Consider the following 20,826-nt stretch of genomic DNA (forward strand, 5'->3'; position numbering starts at 1 on the left):
GGCTCGGTCATGATCCCAGGGTCCTGGAATCTAGTTCTGCCCCCTCTCTCTCTGTCTCTCTGTGTCTTATGGATAAATAAATAAAATCTTAAAAAAAAAAGAAGCATTTTTGTAGAGTAGTGAGTCTCCGACTTGATAGGTTAGGTTAGCTTGACACACTGCACTGAAATTAAATGCGGAAAGCCAGACACCAGCCCTGACACTTACAGCTGCTTCTTTTATTAGATGCTATGCATTTCCACTAAGCTAGAATATTCCCATATTAATTTGTTTAGATTATCATTAAAGTGAAGGCACTGCATTTAAAAGTTTAGGTGGAATATTTGTAGCCACTTGCGACTAAGGCTGGAAACTCTCAAGAAACTGAGGAGCCTGGTTTGAGGAACTGCTGGGCTGGAAGGACAGATGGTCTTACGGAGGGGGTGGGAACAGGCCAGGTCTAAGTTGTGGAGTCAGTTGTGACGGGGCACACTGTGGGGCTGGACTCCTGTCCTCTGTCACCCCACACCTTGGCCCTTGGCCTGTGACGGGGCTTGGGAGTGTCTTTCCTGTGGTTTTGACCATGTGGAAATCTGCAGGTTCCAGACAGAGGTCAGAGTCCTTCCTGAGGCCTTCCTGAGGGATCCTGAGTTGGACATGCCCCTTTCTGGGCCTTGGATCTTCATCTATAATACAATGGAGTGGACTTGCCATGAGGAACTGATGGGGATGGGATAGGGGAGAGGGGGCGGGAGCATCCATTTGTTAGAGCTGCCCCTGTAAACTGGACAGATTTTCTGGGAGTTGATAGGTCCAGAGCTGAAAAGAGCATCTACTACTTACTCTAATTCTGAGACATCATTTTCCAGAAATAATGCAAGAGGAAATATATGGCTCTAGAAAAGACTGATAATCATCCTTTAGTTACAACCCAGAGCTTGTCCTCTAGCTTGCAGGTTACATTTTTGTCCATAGATAATCATCTGGTCCCTGTGGCAGCCCTGGGAAACCAACAGGCCTCCTCTAAGCTCCCCCAGGCCCATGTGTCCCCCTCTGCCAAAGTGATCTCATGCTGTTATTACTATCTGTGCCCTGTTCTCCCCTACCCCTGCCCTGCCAAGGAATCTGGGCACAGAGCTTCCAGGTTGCTTGTTTTCTTTCCATATCCTTTGGGCCCAGCAGCTCACCTGGACCAGAGACAGCACTCAAAGCGCTGGCTGAAGGAACTGAAGTAGACTTAATGCTGCAGACAGACATCCTTCCCCTGAGGCTCTGTAACCATCCTGCCCCTGACTACCCATCAGGAAGTAGATCAGTGATCAATGGCAAGTCAGGGACATCAAAGCTTGAACAGTAGGCCTGAGCCCTGGCCTCCAGGGACAGGGAAGGCCGGTGGACCTTGATGAAGTAAGAATCAGCACAGAGGCCACCTTTTTTGGTTCACCCTCTACTGGCCTCCCAGCTTCTTTGGCTCAGCAACGCCCAGGATTCCGGGCATGTCTGCCTCTGGCCTTCTAAAAATACTCCGGCTTCCCAACACCTCCCAGATGTCTGAGAGCTGAGTCTGTGATTTCTCTGCTGGTAATGGGTCAAGCAGCTCAAGCCACTTCCTCTGCTCCCACCACTCAGTCTACCTCCCAACCCCTGCAAGGCAGGCACCAGGAGAGGCCTGACTGCCTGAATGGAGAGATCTCAGGCACTGTTGAAGACAGTCTCTTCTTGGAAGAGACGGGAGAACTGAGGTCCAAGGACTTTCCCAGGACACTTGGACATGTATGTCCTCTCCACCTCACTCCCCAGCACTCTCTTTATGCCTGCTGTCAGCCCACTTCTCATATGCTGCCTGCAGTCTGTAAACCAGAGCTGACTTCCCCACTCCAGTTAAACTCCTGTAGGCCTCCGACAGCAGTGGTGGGGAGGAGCCTGTCATCTCTATGGTCTCTAGAAGAGTGTCTAATCCAGAGCATACATAAGTCGATGTAGATTGGATTAATGATGCAGCCAGGACCGTGCACGGAGACTTGGGCTGAGGGACAGAGTTGAGGTTCTTGTCCAGGGCCAGCCACTGTGATACGGTGTGTCCTCATCAGTTGCTTTGGTTGGTCCTCAGTTTCATGGTGGCCAAATGAGATCAGGTCCAAGGACTGAGCCAGCTCTGCTGTTCTGAAGCCATGACCTGATGGCCTGTTGGGAATTCCTATCCCCTCCTCTGCTCCACTGTGTGTGGGAAAGATGGCATGTCCTGCTGCTTCCACCAAGATCCGGGCTCTAAGCTTCTGCTCCTCCCTCCATGTCTCTGAATATCCCACCTCTGGTCCCATTCTCCTAGGCCCAGCCCTTCCAGCAGAGCCACCCTCTGACTCTGCTGCCAGGTGTCCAGGGGTGAACATACCCAACAACTCCCCCTCCCCTGCCACCTACTAACTATATGATCTTGGGCGAGACATTGACATTTTCAGGGCCTCATTTTTATCACCTTTACACTGGAGAAAATAAGACCTACCTTAGAAAAATGTCAGGAGGGTCAAAGGAGATTCCCTATCTCAGATTTTGGGTCATAAATCTTTTTCCACAGAGTCTTCCCTGACCTCCCAGAATAGCTCGGGTGACTTTGCTAGCTCTCCAGTTCTGTCCTCACCCCAACACCACCTGTCCACACTGTGTGGTCATTGTCTCTCTCTGCTGGGGGCTCCTTGAGGACAGGAGTACCAGGGCCCAGCAGAGCATCTTCACAGATGAAGTGCAGGATAAGTTGGTTGAGCAACAAAGTGAGTAAACAAGGGGAAAAGGCAAAAGGTTGTGCAGAAGCCAGGGAGTCTGATCTAGGAGGGGCCTGCTCAGTGGCAGGCTCTGGTGGTAGGAATAGAGAGAGCTCCTTGGAGCCCTTCCCTTCCTTCTCTGGTGAGTTCATCCTTCAAGATCCTGGGAAACTTCTCCTTCCTGGAGAAACCTGGTCACTGTCTCGCCTGGGCACATGACCCACTCTTTACGTGTCTGTCTCCAGCCTCAGGTGGTGAGTTCCCTGAAGATGAGACCCTGTTATATCCTTATATAGCAAATCCTGGAGCCCAGTAAAGATCGTGAAGAAAGAAAAATAGTTGGAGAAATGATTTGAGTTGGACTTCAGGTTGAACTTCCTGATCTTTTATGCCCCTCCTAGCCTTCGGGATGATATAAGTTACCAAAATGAGAGAAGCAGAGGGACAAGCTATTGTTCTCCTTCTAAAAGCACCCTCCAAGCACATGGGATTAAGTGTGAGCTAGGGAGAAGGACTGATAAAGAGCAGTGAAAATATATTCCCAAGCCCCGTCTTTGTCCCTGGGCTTCTCTCTCTGTTGAGGAAAGGCCATAGAAACCAGACTTTAAGTATAAAAGGCCCCTGGATCTCCCAGAGATGTTCCTCAGGCACTTGGTCTGAGCCCATCTACTCATATTTTACACATCAGAGTTACGCCTTTGATGATCTTGTTGTAAGCAATTTAATGGTTAATTAATGGCGGCCTTGTTGGGGGGAGGTGAGAAGCTGCCATTACAGGCAGGCACCGGGGGAGAAGCACCTGAAGGGCCAGTAGAAGAGAGAGAGAAAAACAAAGCAACGTTACACCAACCAAAGCACTTAAGAGCAACACAGATGGGGATCATTTAGTTCAGGGTCAAATAGATGCTCCTGGCATTTAGATCACTGGCTTTCTGCTCTGGGAAAATCCCTTTTTGGGCCTCGGTCTCCCTATCTGCATGAACAAGCAGCTTCTATCAAGGGTTCTGAGAGTTTATGATTCTGCAGAATTTTCCTCACGTGAGGCCTTTCGCTCCCTAACTATGCAGGTCATAGGAGGTTTCATCAAGGTCCAGGCTCCAGTCTTCTGGAGTTTGGGGGAATGAGGCTTTTCTGCCACAAACTCCCAAGGGTAGAGACTGTCCTTAGGGGAAGTCCGCCACAAAGCTGTCTGGGCTCTGCCCTAAGGAGAAACAGAACTCCCCAGGAACTGGCATGGAGGCAGCGGCCCTTGGTGTGCTTGCTGCCTACGGAAGGGGTGAAAAGGAAGCCTGGCTGCGGTACAGCGGAAGTGCCTGAGGTCTGACAGTTGCTCTCAACGCTCTGCAGCCAGGAGGGAAGTAAAACTGAGCATCTGGCAGCTTCTCCCTTGAAAGCCCATGGGACAGCAACAGGTGAGGCCTCGTGCAAGCCCGTTCTCTGGTCCGGAGTTTTGCCACAGGCCTCCAGGGAGGTCCCTGGAGAGTAGGCTGGCCAAGGGACTTGGGGGAGGGCAGAGGAAAAATGAAGCTGGTTCACGTCCTTGGGCAAATCTCTGTGCCTCTTTGGGCTCAGCTTCCCTACTGGCAAACATGGATTTGAGTTTACATTTGCCTGTGCCCTAAGTATTTCTGGGATGGTGGACATTAGGAATAAAGAGACAATTTGGTTGGAAGGAAATCTGTCCTGTTACCTTGTCAGCAAGGGACTCAGTCTAGTGAGGGATAGTTACAGAATCATGATTATCAACATACATACGGATATTGAAAAACTCTCAACAGAGAGCACCTAACCCAGCCAGGGGGCTTGGGAGAACTCTAAAGAAGGTTAAGTGACTTGCGCAAGGTTCCGTAGCAAAAAAACAGTCCAGCTGGGCCAGACTTGAAAGGAAGGGGAGTTCAGAAAAAAACATGACTAAATAGAAGTCTGGTCAGCCGGAGCTTAACGTTGTCATCAAGATCTGAACAAGGCTGTCCAGAACAGGAGCATTAATTTTGATCTGATGGCAGGAGGAAGCAGAGTTTTTGAGCGGGGTGGGGGGAGGGTGGCAGCAGCTTGGAGAGTAAATTTGAGTTTATCAGGCAGAGAAAAGGCAGAAAGGCTGAAAGCAGAGGGAACAGCATATTCAGAAATATGAAGTTGCTAAAAGAATTTGATGAGTTCTGGAAAAATGTGTATATATATGTTGTGCTGGGAACAAAGCATGTCTAAAATGGTGAAGTTAAGGAGGTCAGGTAGGCTGGCAGGAGTCCTGCGGTGAGGGCTGGAATGTCATGTTAAGAATATGGGGCCACCCAGGTGCCCCAGTGGGTTAAGCCTCTGCCTTCGGCTCAGGTCATGATCTCAGGGTCCTGGGATCAAGCCCCACATCGGGCTCTCTGCTCGGCAGGGAGCCTGCTTCCTCCTCTCTCTCTCTGCCTGCCTACTTGTGATCTCTGTCTGTCAAATGAATAAAAAAAAAAAAAAAGAATATGGGGCTTGATTTGTAGGACAGGGGGAGCTATAGAGGGGTCTGGAGCAGAGGCATGCTCAGTGTATCAGAGGCCATGCTCTTGTTGCTAGGAGGGCAGAGAAGCTGGGTTGGGGGAGAGATGATGACAAAAGACAGGATAACTATGTCAGTGTCAGGCCCAACCTCTGTTGAGAAATTGAAACTTTTTAGGAGCCTGCAGAGGTGTGGAGGAAATGAGAACTGAAACCTGGGCTCTACTATGGCTGTGGTCTGGGCAGGTGCCGTTAACAAGGGAAGTGAAACCGCTGGGCGGACAGGCAGCCCAACCTGGGGGAAGGTGGGATTCCTTGTGAGGGAAAGTGGGAGCCCTGATCCTGGTAGGGTGAGAGGCTATGTTCTGAGGGAAGCCAAGGGACAGTCTTCCACAGACCACTGTGTACCCCACCAAGTCCCTGCCCCTCATTCCTGCACTCAGGAAGCCCACTTCCTCCTGCCAAGCCTTTGTTCGACTGCCTCCCTAGCTAAACTTTTCCTCCCTCTTTTCCCTGTCTTTCTGGCACCCTGTGGTTCCCGACTAAGCCCTGCCTAGCCTTCCAGGAAGCCTGCTCTGAGCTGTGCAGGTTCCTGGCTTCCCACGGTCCCACCACCCACCTTGCCGAAGCTGGGGTGCAACCATGCTCTGTCTTGAGGCGTGTTTAGTTCAGTGGTCTTGGTTCTCCGTGCCAGTCAATGCTACCTTGATGCAGGTGCCTCTGTCTCATCGGACTCTGCCCACAAGAGTTCTTAAGGAGTGACAGGAAGTCAGAATCAGACTCTGGGGCCCCCAAAGAAGCCAGGTTTCTCTGTCTTCTCTAGAGCGGGTACATGGGAGGGCTGTTCATGGGCTAGGATGGTTGTTCTTTGTTCTGGGAAATGTGCTGAACTAATTGAGCCAAATAGGCAGATTCAGCTGGAGAGTCCTATATTAACCGGCAGGCCCGAGGGAAGCATTTCACCTCTCAGGTTCAAGTGAAGAGACTTACCCAAGGATTGGCTGTACCGAGACATGGGCAGGAGAAGGGAACAAACAGAAGGATGGCAGGGCGCCCACCCAGGGACCAGGGCTGAAGGTGGGACAGGAATCATGTTACTGGAGCCCAGTGAGAAGTAGGGCTGCCTGGCAGGAATCGGATCAAGGAGGAAGTAGGAAAGGCACCAAAGCAGGGCGGGAGCAGAGGGAGAAAATTGCCCAATCTCCCTCTTCTCTCATTCTCAGGTGTCCTGTTGCTTCTCATTGTCCAAACCCAAGTGGAAGCCAGGTGGCAAGAGGGCCTGGTGATGTGGCCCAACGTTCCTAGCCTGGTGAGGAGTGAGGAGAGGTTAGTGAAAATAGAGATTAACTATCTCCAGATATGCCTGAAAAATTGTCGCCCAGATGCAATATATGGATGATGACTGTGGTCTTGATCCAGTCATTTCTTTGTGATTAGTGCTGGGCTAGAGAAGGTTTCTCTGGCTGCCGCAAGGTTCACCTTTACGTTCATTTTGTTACCATTTAGAAAACACCATTTGGTCTTGATTGTTATAGAATTGGAGAATGATAGAGCCATGGGGGCCTCAAGGGTAACCATTCCAACTTCCATAGTGACTGAGGCCCAGAGAGGGTGAGAGCAGGGCCCAGGGCCACAGGACCTATGTGAAATGATGTAGGGGAGGTGTGTGCAGTCACCACATGGTGCTGTTAAGGCCACATAGCTAGAAAGTAGCAGAGCCAAGAGTCAAAGGGGTCAGTCTGACTTAAAACTTGACCAAGCTCTTAATCACGCCCCCAAGCTGAGTGCCCAACAAGGAGGGAAGAAAGGCAATGGAGTTAGTGTGACCCAGTCCAAGGTGACTTGACTTTCAGACCTGCCCATCCTGTCGTTCATGGTCAACACACTCACAAACCTCCACCTGGGAGGAGTAGCAGTGAGGTCACAGGCCCCGTCCAGTGTGTGAGGTCAGAGGGCTGAATATGAACAGAAGACAGGCCCATGTGACCCTCAGGCACACCCTTCCTCAGGTTGCTGTCCTGAGGCTTCTACTGACCTGGCTGCCCACACTTAATGTTCCATGGCTGGTAAACTTTTGGGACTTTAGGCTTTCAAATCCAGCCATCCAGTGTGCCTTGTCCTAGGTGCTGGGGATACAGTGACAAAGAAGATCTCCTCCAGAGATCTGTGGGGATGGAAGCATTGGTAGGATAGATGAGATGATCAATACACAATGCCTATTACAGAATGTGATAAACATCATAAAGGAAGACAGCTTTCCAAAATTTAGAGCAAATATCCAAGCGGGACACCCAAGACTGTAGTCCACCTTTGTAGGCTCATTTTTTGGGATACTTAGACTGTCCCCAACCATGGCTCAGCCCATTCAGCCTGCGATGTTTGCTCTCCTGGGAGTGTCTACCTCCCAGGCCTCAAGGCCCACTTCCAGAGCAGCCTCCTGGGGTCCCCTGGTTCAGACAGAGCCAGCCTTACCCATGTGGAACGACTATAAAACCTTGATTCCACGCTTTGGAATTTCTTATTCAGACTCAAACAATAGTGAGGGTATTCTAAATCTTGTCTCTGTTAGTTGAATTTTCCATTCCTCCCTTCCTGAACATGACAGGTGCAGTAACCATTTGCTCTACTGTGCGGGCTGGGGGAGTCCAGAAACTATGAGAGAATAGTTAGCCTCTGGACACTGGAGTAGGAACACCTGGGTTCAAATCCTGCTTCTTACTAATTGTGTGATGATGGGCAAGTTATTCATCCTCTCTGAGCCTCAGTTTATCCATCCTTAAAGTCAAGATAGTGGGGTATTGTGAGAATCAATGGGTTAATACAGTCAAAGCCATCAGAGCTGTGCCTGGTACCTCGTAAGCACGCGAGAAATGTTAGCTATTGTTATTACAGCTATTATTAGGAGCTAGTGGGTGTGCTTGTAAACAACTCCTCAAACCTAAGCAAAGCTGGTACAGATACACAGGCTCAACACGCAGCAGCGCTTAGACATGGGCAGGGTGGGGAACTGAAACCCCATTTTAAAGATGAACGGAGACTCAGAGAAGGCAGAGCATTCATTCATCTAACAACACCCCCCCCTTTTTGGGGGGCAATTTCCACATGTCAGGCACTGCTTCTCTTCCCACGTCAAACCTACTGAATCCTCAGAGGAGGGCCCTGTGTTTTAAACAAGCAGCCCTAGGTGATTCCCCAGCTTTAGGCGAGTCTGGGTAAATGCTAGGATTGTAGGATACTAGCGCAAACATTTTGCCCCATTCTGAGTTTGGACTTGGGTTTTAGGGGGGCTACCATCTTCTGGTGACCGATTGGTATAGCAGTTAACAGCGGAGACCATGGACCTGATTAACTGCGTAGAAATCTCAGGTTGCCACTTATTGGCTGTATGACCTTAGGGTAAAATGGGGCTAATAATAGTACCTACTTCAAAGTTGTTGTGAGAATTAAATAATTTATGTGAATGCTGATACGTAGTAGCTATTATAAAGTATAAGCTATTATTATTACTGTGCCCAGTGTAGACAAGCATCAGAGAGAAGGCGGGGGTGGTGCATGTGATGATTTTTACCCCAGGATTGGCTCTGCCTACAGCGTTGGCGGTGTCTGTCTCTTTGGGGAGACGCACCACCTGCTCCCTTCCTCTGGAAGAGCTTTCCTGAGCCAGGGAATTCCCTCCTGTAGCGACTGACAGCAGCTCCCAGCTTCTGATGCCACGTCCTCTGCCCACAGCAGCATGGTGAGAATTAGATCACATCTCAGGGCCAAAGCTGGACTGGAAAGACAGGCAGGTTTAGGTGTTGGCATGTCCATTTAGGAACCCTGAAAATGAGACGGGGGAGGACAGGTCCTGGGGAAGCTTCTCTCTGCAGCCTGGGCCAGTTTTGGCTGAGAGCGGAGCTCAGCTCCCACAGGCCACAGGCCACAGGCCACGTGTGTGTGGATATGTTGCAGACAGGGGGAGGGTGGGTGCCCAGGGAGGAGAGGCAGGATGCCAGGTCATCTGCCAGGCCTCCAGGACACTCATTTTGGCCCACTGCCCTCCAGCAGGGAGCAGACAAGTGTGTTTTGTTTTGGCATTAACTGGGCAGGCTGTGGGAAAATAGGTGGCAGGCTTCCCAAGCTGAGTGGGGCCTACCTGTTTCATGGGCCAGGGCAATGGGGTTGAAGAGCTGTCGCCTCCTCGTGCTGCTGTCCCTCCCCTACAACTCCCATCTCCTTCCCCTGGTCACTGCCCGACCCCCATCTCCACTCCTCCCACCCCCACTAGCCACCTTTCCTCTGCTCAGCCTGGGGGGTCCTCAACATAGAAGGGACTCTCGAAGGGGTAGCCTCTCAAGCCTTCAGGTTGGGCTTTGAAGATACTCCCTGGTGGAAGTCCCTGTGTTCCAGATGAGGAAACGAAGGTGGAAGGAGGTCTGGGACTTCCCGGGTCTTTGCGATGAGTCAGGGGTAAAACTGGGACTGGAGTTGGGCTCAACACCCTCCCATGAGAATTCCTCTTTTTGTGTTTTGTTTTTTACATTTACAAATAAAATGAGAACAAAATGAAGGGAAACTGAAGGAAAACACATGCACACACAAAGGAAGCTCACATTGGTGGGCCAGCACGGTTGCAGGCATTTTATGTAAACATTCCCATTTAATTCCCACCACAACCCTGCAAAAAGTCATCATTTGCCTTTTAAGGACAAGGGAACTCAGTTGAAAAGAGATTTCAGAACTTGGTCAGGAACCCAAAGCCAGGCAGAAGAGGAACCAAACACCTAACCCAGGTTTACCTGACCCCAAATCCCTGTGATGACAATCCTCCTCCTCCCAAACCTGACTATTTTACCTATCAGTCCAAGTTTCCCAGAGTTGTGATCACCGTGCAGCTCGCAATGGGAAGGCCCTTGTTGGTGTCCCACATAGACAGTCATTCAACCTTCCCTGATGTGTCCCAGGATGGGCAGTCACTAGCTCACATAGCTCCTCAGTTCTTTATAGATTACATAGCTGTGCCAAAAAGGTCACATTCAGTAAGTGCCTGGCAAAGACCTTGGTTTCCTGCTTCCTGATATCAAATCCATGTGACCGTCAGCTCCTACTATAGCCCTGGGACTGGCTGTCCCTCTCCCCCACCCAAGCTCTAACACTCCCTGGCACCAGCTGCCCAGATAATTCCCTGTCCCAGTGCCTGCCTCTCAGGAACCTACCTCTGGCCTTAGGCCCCTGCTACCACCTGGTGGAATCTGGGTCCCTATGACTCTCCTGACCCTGCATGTTCTGGACTCACGGCTACTACCTTTAGTCCATGTGTTGAGATTGGGAGTTCCTGGAGTGCAGGGCCTGGGTCTTATCCCAGAGACCTGCCCATGACTGAGCTCAGAAGAGGGGACTTGTTGAGTGTTGCTGGATGGAATCCAAGGTCTAGTTCTGCCATAAATCACTTCGTGTTCTAGGGAGAGCTGCTTCGCTCTTTTGTTGGTCACTAACCTTGAAGCTTCATTTGAGTGGGCTGTGATGCTCTGTCTTGAGAGCTGCTCCCATACCAGGTTTCTTAGAGGACTGTGTTGAGGGGATTAGCTCCCGAAGGAGCAAAAGCTATTCTGTGTGTGAGGAGGGGGGTGGTGAGTGGAAGTACAGGGAGAAAGGTGACTAGAGTAGTAGGGAGGTGAATGGGAGTGAGGTCCACAGACTGCATTATTTATAGCAGCACAGCCTGGTAGTCTCACTGGGGCTCCAACATGGAATAGCTAGCCTCTGGGTGGGCTAACAGGTATTCCTGAGCAGTCTGAGCCAATGTGAGTGGGGGATAATGACAGAGCCGGAAAGGGAGCAGAGAGGGCTGTGAACCTTAGCAACAGTAATGGTGAGAGGCGACCTGGTACAGTATGGGCATATGGGATGGTGGCCACCTTCTCTAGAGCCTTGGATGGAGTGCCAGTCTGCCCCAGGTGGCCACTCTGAATGGTGGTGGGGTGCTGTTCACATTCTAGTCATGTTCAAGGGCTGCTGTACACTTCATATCCCCAGAGTTTCTCCTGGGAGCCCTGTGGAATACTGGAATAGTTCATCTTCCAATGCCTACTCATATGCCTGTTCTAGGCCAGTTTTTAATCACTTAAATTTAGAATCACTTTCCTTCTGGAAGATTGTATAGCAGAATGCACCCTGGAAGAAAGAGCATAGCTTCAGAGCCAGGAGGAGCCAGGGGCCAGGGGCCAGGACTGGCTCTCCTGTTCTAGCTGTGTGACCTTGGACTGGTCATTTAGCTTCTGATCCTCAGTCTGTGAAATCCATGAAATGGGGTGTTATGTATCATGAGAAGTTGTAAAGCTTAGAAATAATGTAAATAACATGCCAGCTTCAATACCTGACACATAGAAGAGGCAAAATAAATGATAGTTGTTATTAATTCCTTCCCAGGGTAAGAATTGCATCTGTGGCCTCCTTGGTGGAAAGGAGCCAACAGCTACTTGCACTGCCCCAGGGATAGGGGAGCTCACCTCCTCAAGGGTTAGATCTGCCTGAAAAACCTTCTTCCTTTGATGCAACTGAGACCTATCCCCAGTCTGTCTCTGGGGCCATAATGCATGCTGCTATGTGGCCAAAGGACAGCTCTGGGCATTACCACAAAGAATTTCAAGAGATTTTATGTCTGGTAACACAGTGCTTATCTGCACTACAGGAGAAAGGCTCTGGAAGTTCCCAGCCTGGTTCAAAGGAGTACGTTTTAAGGCAGGCTTACATAAATCATAGAAATCCCTTTCCCCCTTCCTATAGAGTTTGGAATATAGGGATTGTATCTTCCTGAGTCTGCTTTTATTTTTTTAAAGATTTTATTTATTTATTTATTTATTTATTTGACAGACAGAGCCAGACAGAGATCACAAGTAGGCAGAGAGGCAGGCAGAGAGGGAGAGAGGAGGAAGCAGGCTCACTGCCAAGCAGAGAGCCTGATGCGGGGCTCGATCCCAGGATCCTGAGATCGTGACCTGAGCCAAAGGCAGAGGCTTTAACCCACTGAGCCACCCAGGTGCCCCCACCTTTTTTTAAAAGATTTTATTTATTTATTTGACAGAAAAAGAGATCACAAGTAGGCAAAGCAGCAGGCAGAGAGAGAGAGAGGGAGAAGCAGGCTCCCTGATGAGCAGAAAACCCAACTCGGGGCTCGATCCCAGGACCCTGAGATCATGACCTGAGCCGAAGGCAGAGGTTTAACCCACTGAGCCACACACTCAGGCACCCCTGAGTCTGCTTTTTTTCTGGGTGAACTCTCTCAATTCCTTTGAACAAGAGGCAAATTGGAGAACTGGATTCTGGTCCCAAATTCATCACTTCAGGGCAAGTTACTTATCTTTCACTGAGCCTTCAGTTCCTCATATGTAAAGTGAATAAAATAACGGTTTCTCAGGATTATAGTGAAGATTAGCTCAGAGAAGTAATACAAAAGTTTGAAGTTTGGGAAAGGCACTTAGTAAATGTTAAACACATTTACAACAACCAACAAACATTTCTGAAAAAGCAGTTAGCAGGTCATTTCATGTTGCCCCTTAGCTTTTTATCATATCCCCAAAGGAAGTCATCCCATAAAGTTTATGCCATTCCTGCTTTTAGAATAAGGGCAAATCAGGTGGAAGATGACTTCCTAAACCCACAAAATCGGGCCCCAGGGTTGTACTTCATCTGTGAAGAGCCTACTAAGTTCCAGGCTCATTCACTTACTTTATTCCATAGTTGGGGACCAAGATCCAGAGAAGGCCCAGCTTATCAATAGTAGAGGCTGGATCCCAAATTTCCCCACATCTAGCAATTTTATACCTAGTCCTCCCCTCTAGGAAAAGAGAGGTGATGGGAAGCTAATCTCTGAGTCAGACTAGTTGTACCAGGACTAAGATCCAGCAAATCTTTGTTGAGCACCTTCTGTGGCATAACAGAAGGTGCTCATCTGGGCAAGCACTGTTACCCCTCCTCCACAAACCTAGTGTCACTCATGGAATGGCTGGTCTGGAACTCAGCCTTCCTGAAGGCTGAGGCGGATTGTGTCTTGCTAACTTTTGTATCCCCAGTGTCTGCCACAAGGCTTGGCACAAAGCAGGATCTTAGCAAATATTTTTTGAATGAATGATGAATCCATACGCATTTATTGAGCACCGACTATGTACCAGGCCTTGTGTTAGAAGAAATTCCATTTAATACAACAAGCCTGCAGGGCTGGTATTATATCCCCAATTTACAAGTTAGAAAATAAACACTGGAAGCAGTGAAACTGATCAGCTCAAGGCTTCACCATGGACTGGTGCTGAAGCTGAGATTGGAGCCCAGTCTGGCTACCTTGGGCTTCAGCTCTGCTGTCCCACAGCTGTCAGGGAGCTAGGCCGCTGCCCACCTGCTGCATTGCCCCAGGCCTTCCCTGATAGTGACTGAGGGCTCTGGTGAAGGGTTGACTTTTGAATAGCCTCAAGGAAACTAGAAAAAACAAGCCTGATCTCCTAGTTCCTACACAACCTGACTCATGCATAGCTCTGATTCTATCACCTTCCTGTACAAGAATCTAAGTAATCTGAGGTGAACAACCTGGATTCGAGTCCCATCTTCCCAATTTCTGGCCACTTGTGGCCTCAGGCAAGATACTTGGGTCTCTCCAGACCTCAGTGACTTTCTTCTTTTGCCTGACTACGCTTCTGAGAACAGATGTCTGGGAACCCAGCTTCTGATAAAACCGTGAGGCGATTTCACCCTCTGCACATCCACGTGGCTCTGGAAGAGTTATTTTCACTTTTCTAAGGACCCCCAAGGGAGGCTGAAACCCCTGTCTGGACAGGGTGGGAACGTAGGTGGAGGGGGCTGCCCAGATGAACAGCCCCAGTGACAGAGGAAGGCAGATCTCACTCAGTCAGAGGCACAGAGTGGACTGACACCCAGAAGTCGTGACTCCCAGACAAGAGCTTCCTCTGTTGCCCTTGCTGCCTCCTCTACTTTTCTTCATGGTTATCATCTGCACGTTTTTTTGTTTTGTTTTATGACCCATAGAGCCCTTCGTGACGCAGAGTCTAGTCTTGCTGTGTGAAAAGTCTCTCCTATGGGCACTAGCCTCTCCATCTGTGAATTGGGGATCTTGATCTTAACGACCTCACGGTTCCCCTCCAGCACAGAGTCCGTGCTCTTTGACGAGAATGCCCTGTAGCAGAGAGCCGTTTTCTTCTCTGCGAGGTATCCCCCTGCCCCGCACCGCAGCAGTGGGCACCTGTGGCCCGCTGAGGAAGAACTTGTCCATGCTCACCCCCTCACGCTTGGCTATCTGGCCCGCGCATTCGCTCGCCAGAGAGGGGTGTTGGAAAGAAGTGGAACTCTCCTACTGTCACAGGCATGCTACCCTTCGCGTACAGTAAAAATTTCACTCTGAGTGTCGTCCCCCCACCCCAACACACAGACACACACAAAAGCACTGCAGCCCAAAAGCCGGCAGGAGGCGGGGGCGGCTTGTGCGCGTGCGTCGGCGCAGAGCCCTCTCCCGCCCACGTGCGCGGCACCGATCGGAGGCGCGCGCCCGGTCGGCTGGCGGGAAGGCGCGCGTGAAGCCCCCGTCTGGCTCTGGGTGTGGGGGAGGGAGGACAGGAGGCGTTTGGAACGTGCCACTCTCGGAGACAACGGGGGGATTTTCGCGCTCCTTTAGCGTTTCTACCCCTCCTATTCGCCGACCGATCCGTTAGTTCCCCCACGTCTCCCGCCGAGATCCGAAGCCCCGCGCCGCGGCCACGCTCCCTCCCTCCAGCGTGGCCCAGCCCCTGGAGCCCTGCTTTGGACTGTGTTGTCCCCTCTGCCGCCGGAGCGGGGCGCTGCGCCACACGGTGGGGCCGGAAATTCCCGCGGCCAGAGTGGAGGAGCCAAAGCCGAGAGCGCGGCACCGCCTTCCACCTTCCCGGGCGGGCGGGGGCGTTGGGCCCAGAGAGGGCTGGGCTGCTTGAGTGGGGGCGGGAGGCCGCGTCTGCGAGGAGCTGCGGCGCCGGCGGGCGGGGAACGGGACAACGCTGCTGCTCGAGAGCCTTTCGGCGAGCTCGGAGACCCTGCACCCCAGCTCCTGGGCCCCCGCCCCCTCGCGGTCTCCGCCTCCTTCCCTCACACACCCCCCGGGCCGCCGGAGCCCCAGGCCTTCCCGGCGCTCCTCCTCCTTCTCTTCACACTCGCGGTCCGACCCGGGTCCTCCAGCTGCCTGCCGGCCTTGCCTTGCTCCCTGCCGGGCGAGTCCTCGTTCTCAGGCTCTCCTTGCACACGCACACACACAAACACACGCTTGCCGGGCCTCCCCTCCTCACGGCCCCCCATCTCCTCGTCCGAGCTGACGCCGCCGTCGGGGGGAGGATTGATGTCCCTTCAGCATCATGCAGCCGCCGCCGAGGAAGGTGAGGGTGCAGTTGGGGGGCTTTGCGGTTTGGGAGGGATGTGTACAAGGGACGCGGCGCCCCCTCCCCCTTTCCGCAAGGGGCCGTGACCACAGTCGTCTCGGGCTTGTCACCGAGTTGCCGCTGGCTTCAGTAGGAGGCCACGCGGATGAGGTGTCTTTCTGATGAAGAGGCTGCCGGGGCTCGTCCCTTCCACCGCACGGGAGACCCCCATACATTTCACAGGAGTTTCGGGTGTGCATTTGTATGTGTGCGCGCGCATGGCAGTGCTGCTCGCTGCAAAGTGCATTCTCGGGGCTGCACCGAGGGGAGGCGGGGAGCCCCTGCAGCTTCTCAGAGCCTGTGCTTGTGTGATTGTTTAGTCTTCGCCAGGTTTGAGCCCTCCGTCTGCTTGTCGCCACCCTTGCCCATTTGATCATTTTCAGGGAATTTGTTTCCAGCCTAGCGGTAAGGTTCGGCCTGCCTTTCCCACGGGGCGGCCGAAAAGAAGTTGGACTAGTCACCGCCCCCCACCCCAGGGGAAAACAAGAAATTAAGCCTTCCCCCAACCCACCCCTGGTCCTGCCCCTCCCCTCCAGCTAGGGGGCCAGGAGGCTGGTGCTGTCCCCGGAGAGCGAGAACCGGGCGGTGCGTGGCGTGTGCACTGCGATCGGGGCTTGGGGTGGGAGTGACGGGTGCTCTCGGCGTGTCAGCGGCTCCCCCCGCTGCGCCCTTCGAGAACTGTTTCGCTGCCCTCTTCCCCAGCGTTCTCAAGGGCTGAGGCTGTGTCCTTGCCTTTTTAATTCTGCAGATGGTTACTGAGTGTCTACCCTGGGCATTGGGTGGAGAATGCTGTTCTGTCCTCCCCTCGTGGGCAAACATTTGCTGAATGCCTAACTCGCTTGCGTCTGCTTCTTTTTCTCTTTCTTAATCCGTGTTTCTCCAGTTAGGTGACTCTTTTTTTCTTTCACACATGTACCCCCACCCCTCCCAGTTAGCCCGGCTCCGCGGCGGCGGCAGGGATTCCAGGCCCACTGAAACCTGGAACCCTGGGGTCCGGGCCTGGCTGGCGAGGCACTGGACAGCTTGCATTTGCTGTTCTGTTTGAAGTGGAGCCGCCACCGGGACCGGCTTGCTGGGGTAGCTTAAAAGCACTGCATATGCTGGAAGGTCACTTTTGCTTTCTCCTTTGTGAGAAAGAGATTGTGATTTGATGCGCTGTCAGCGAGCTGGCATCCTGAGACTGTGCTTTCTCGCGGCCATTATGGGATGATTTATGTAGTCAATTTATGCATATAATTTCATGATTGTGTAAATTTTGGCCATTGTATATTAGACATTCCTATACTCACGTCTGCCATCTATACTCAGCTCACCTCTCCTGGTGGTTGAGATCTTTGAATCTTTTTTGGAAGAAATAGAAGACAGACTCTTAAAACTCTAAGAAGACTACTACATATGTATTAAGCTTGTGCATGAAAAGGAATAACTGGCAGTTTATTTTGCATTTCTTTAATCTGTAATTTTTATACTCTTTTACTTTCATTTACCCTCTTTCAGGATATTTGGCTAGATTTCTCATTGTGTCCTCAGGAAACAAAATTAGGTAACTAGTAATGGATTTATGGCCTTTAGGGGAGAAACGAGCAAGAGGTATATATTCTGACAGCTATTAAGTATTTTGCTTAAGTAATGACTTTGTTTTTAAAGTTGAAGTTAAGGCCTTCATAATATATGGTATATTTTAGGTGAAAGTTACACAAGAACTGAAAAACACTCAAGTTGAGCAGATGACAAAACTTCAAGCCAAACATCAAGCAGAATGTGATTTACTTGAAGATATGAGGTAAGGTTATAGTAAATAGTATAAGAACTTTTATATCTTTGTTTCAAAGAACCATTGAGTTACCAAGCCCCAGGAACTGATGATGGAATTTCCTTTTGGATTTCCTGCTTTAATGCTGTTAGAGCTTTGACTCAGCTAGGAATTATAACTGGAACTAACGCAATACAAACTTTTTTTTTTTCTTTTAGTGGTGGAACCTATAATCTACACATACTATCATGAAAAAACAAGGCTCTTAAAAATTATTAAATTATAATTATTAAAGTAAAAATTCTTATTTAAATAATCTTTCCACTGAATTGTAACATTTACTACCTTAATGATTTCACAGAGATTTTTAAACTGACACTTCTGGTTAATAGTTAATATCTGGGGGTGAGCCTGTCAACCTCAGACTATTGTACACTGGCACTATTTGTTAGAACATGACAAATACAATTTTGTCTTTGAACATTAAATTTAGTGGGAAATATGTTTATCATATTTTGTCATTAAAGTTACCTATATTTGTAATCAAGACAATTCTAAATACATAAGCCATCTTGCCAGCATTGTGAAAATCAGTATCTTTATAGAGGGAAGCATGACTCATTTTACTGAAAGAAACACCACTCTTTTAACAATCCTGTAATACAAATTGACAGCTCAACAAATATATTTTTGTAAAGGATAGAAGATAAGTTGAATGTTGAAACAGAGTGGCTACAATTCTTATTTCCCTTTAGTAACACATTTATCAAATTGGCATTGGGTCTGTAAGCTTTATCTGTTGCCTGTTTCTCCTGTGGTGCATAACCTCATATTGACTTCATGAAAAATATGATCTGTGTGTTGTTATAATAAAATTATGTGTTTGGATAGTTGAATTGTTTGGAGCCCAAACATTTTAATTTAAAGAGCTCCTTTTTTCCTGCCCCATATTTAATTTAGGTACTACTTGTGACTATTTCTCCTGTCTGTTCAGGGTTTCTAACTAGGGCATATAAATTTAGTCTTATCCAAACTTGAATATACTAAGATCATTGTTTTCTCACTGGGAAGTAGTCTATTTTAATTCTGCATTAGTTTCTTTTTGTTTTTCATGTGGCCACAGGGGTATTTTTAGACTTAAATAATTCCTGTGCAAAATACCTGAAGCTCTTCGTAAGGTTAAAAATTAAGTTTTGGGGCGCCTGGCTGGCTCAGTGGGTTAAGCCTCTGCCTTTGGCCCAGGTCATGATCTCAGGGTTCTGGGATCGAGCCCCGCATCTAGCTCTCTGCTCAGCGGGGAGCCCCCACCCAATCTGCCTGCCTCTCTGCCTACTTGTGACCCCTGTCAAATAAATAAATAAAATCTTAAAAAAAAAATAAAGTTTTAAACATCTATTAAGTGAAATATGGTATTGTAGTAGCAATCTCCAGATGAAGAAAGTAATAAATTTTTGGAAGCAGTTTTGTAAGGCCAAATTAGTAAGTGAGGCTTCTCTGGGGTATGGAAGGTCAGTGGTCATTAAACCCTGTGATAATATCTTCTAAGACTTCTTGTTTACATTCTTTTCTTTTTTTCCTTTACTGCCTATACCTTAGTACCAGAGCTTATGGTCAAGTATGGGGACACACAATCACTGCTAGATTGATATAGGTTGTTCTGCTCCTGTTAATTATTTGTTTGTAGTATTGCTGATGCCATCACATTTCACTTGCCTTATTGCAATAATATCCCAACTATTGCAGTAGTGTTCTCATACTTCTACGCCTCAATCTCTTCTTTAAAGTCTGTCTTCCACATTGTCACCAGTTAGCTTTCCTTTCCTTTTCTTTTTTTAAGATTTTATTTGAGAGAGAGTGTACACATGCAGGAGCAGGGGGAAGGAGCAGAGGGAGAGGGATAAGCAGACTCCCTGCTGAGCAGGGAGCCTGACATGGGGCTCAATCTCAGGACCCTGAGATCATGACCTGAGCTGAAGGCAGACGCTTAACCGATGGAGCCACCCAGGTGACCCACCAGTTAGGTTTCTAAAAACATTGTTTATTATATCCTGTGTTCTCTATGGCCTCCCAGATAAAGACTACACACCTTGTTGTAGCATATATAACGCTCTGCAACCTAGCCACAAGCTTCCTTTCCTGATGTAATTACTGCCATTTCATGCTTATTCATCTTTCCTTCTTACTCCCCTTGCCTTGGCGACTCAGGACTTCTGGTTATCTAATTGTGCTCTGTACATTCATTCCTTTAAATACACCATTCTCTTTGCCCGTTAATACCCTTCCTACCACTTTTTCACCTGGCAAATTCTGGTTGCCACTAAGTTTGCAAGTTTGTTGATCTCTGTGATCTCAGAGGATTTTGATTTTGCACATGCTTTTGGCTTCCCCCCTCAGGTGAATTCCTTGAAGTCAGGGGGTAAGTCATTTCAGTTTTGTGTCTTTGTACCCTTTGTTTAGGCTGGCAGAATTGTTTAGTGAATGTAACTGGTTATATTTAAGTGTACCTTACTTGTTTTTAGGTGAAATGTTTTATTGTTCTGTTTGTAGGGTGCTAGAGTGTTGTCTGTTGGGCTTGTGTTATACTTTGATTCATGTGGGCACTTTAAAACATATTGTACTATTTGGCGTTGAGTATATCTATATTTACATATAATATATAAATACATAGATTGTTGGTGTTCCAAGAATTAGATTCTTTATTCAAATGATATACGTTCTTCTTTTATATTAAATTCTTTCTTTTTTTTTTTTTTTAAAGATTTTATTTCTTTCTTTGACAGACAGAGATCACAAGTAGGCAGAGAGGCAGGCAGAGAGAGAGAGGAGGAAGCAGGTTCCCGGCCGAGCAGAGAGCCCGATGTGGGGCTCGATCCCAGGACACCAGGACCATGACCAGAGCGGAAGGCAGAGGCTGTAACCCACTGAGCCATTCAGGCGCCCCTATATTAAGTTATTTCAGTGAATTCCTTCACTCCTATGTAGTTGTGATCAGAATACTGTATTACCTCCTAATAGGTGAATTTATGTTTCTGATTTTTTTTTCAATGATAATATTGAATTGGAAGTTGAAAATTGCATACCCTCGATATTCATAATAACTTTAGTTGCTTGAGAAGGGGGTAGTTTGGCTTTTTTGGTCTGTCCTAGCAAGTAGAATGCCATTTAAAAATTCATTAGCAAGGGCCGCCTGGGTGGCTTAGTGGGTTGAAGCCTCTGCCTTTAGCTCAGGTCATGATCCCATGATCCCAGCGGGGAGCCTGCTTCTTCCTCTCTCTCTGTCTGCCCACCTCTCTGCCTACATGTGATCTCTATCTGTCAAATAAATAAATAAAATCTTTAAAAAAAATTCATTAGCAATCTCTGAACTTGAAGTTTTTATACGTATTATCTTGTAAAAGATCTTGCTTGTTGTCCCCACCCCCCACCT

General features: G+C 48.9%; 1 protein-coding gene across 4 annotated transcripts in view; it reads left to right on the forward strand.

Annotated features, from left to right (window-relative positions):
* Positions 1–4,120: 4,120 nt before the first annotated feature.
* Positions 4,121–20,826, forward strand: part of FCHSD2 (FCH and double SH3 domains 2) — a 295,916-nt gene continuing 279,210 nt past the window's right edge. Inside the window, exons 1-2 of one of the 4 annotated variants that reach the window (XM_032853162.1) lie at positions 4,121–4,150; positions 17,332–17,429. In XM_032853162.1, the coding sequence (XP_032709053.1) occupies positions 4,136–4,150; positions 17,332–17,429 (113 nt within the window). In that variant the 5' untranslated portion in view covers positions 4,121–4,135. Of the gene's footprint in view, positions 4,151–15,119; positions 15,605–17,095; positions 17,190–17,331; positions 17,430–20,826 lie in introns of those variants that run through there. The other 3 variants (XM_032853161.1, XM_032853164.1, XM_032853163.1) reach the window with 3 other exon arrangements.

The sequence above is a fragment of the Lontra canadensis genome, unplaced genomic scaffold (genome assembly GCF_010015895.1).
Source record: "Lontra canadensis isolate GAN:19392208 unplaced genomic scaffold, GSC_riverotter_1.0 scaffold7, whole genome shotgun sequence".
Classification (NCBI taxonomy): domain Eukaryota; kingdom Metazoa; phylum Chordata; class Mammalia; order Carnivora; family Mustelidae; genus Lontra; species Lontra canadensis.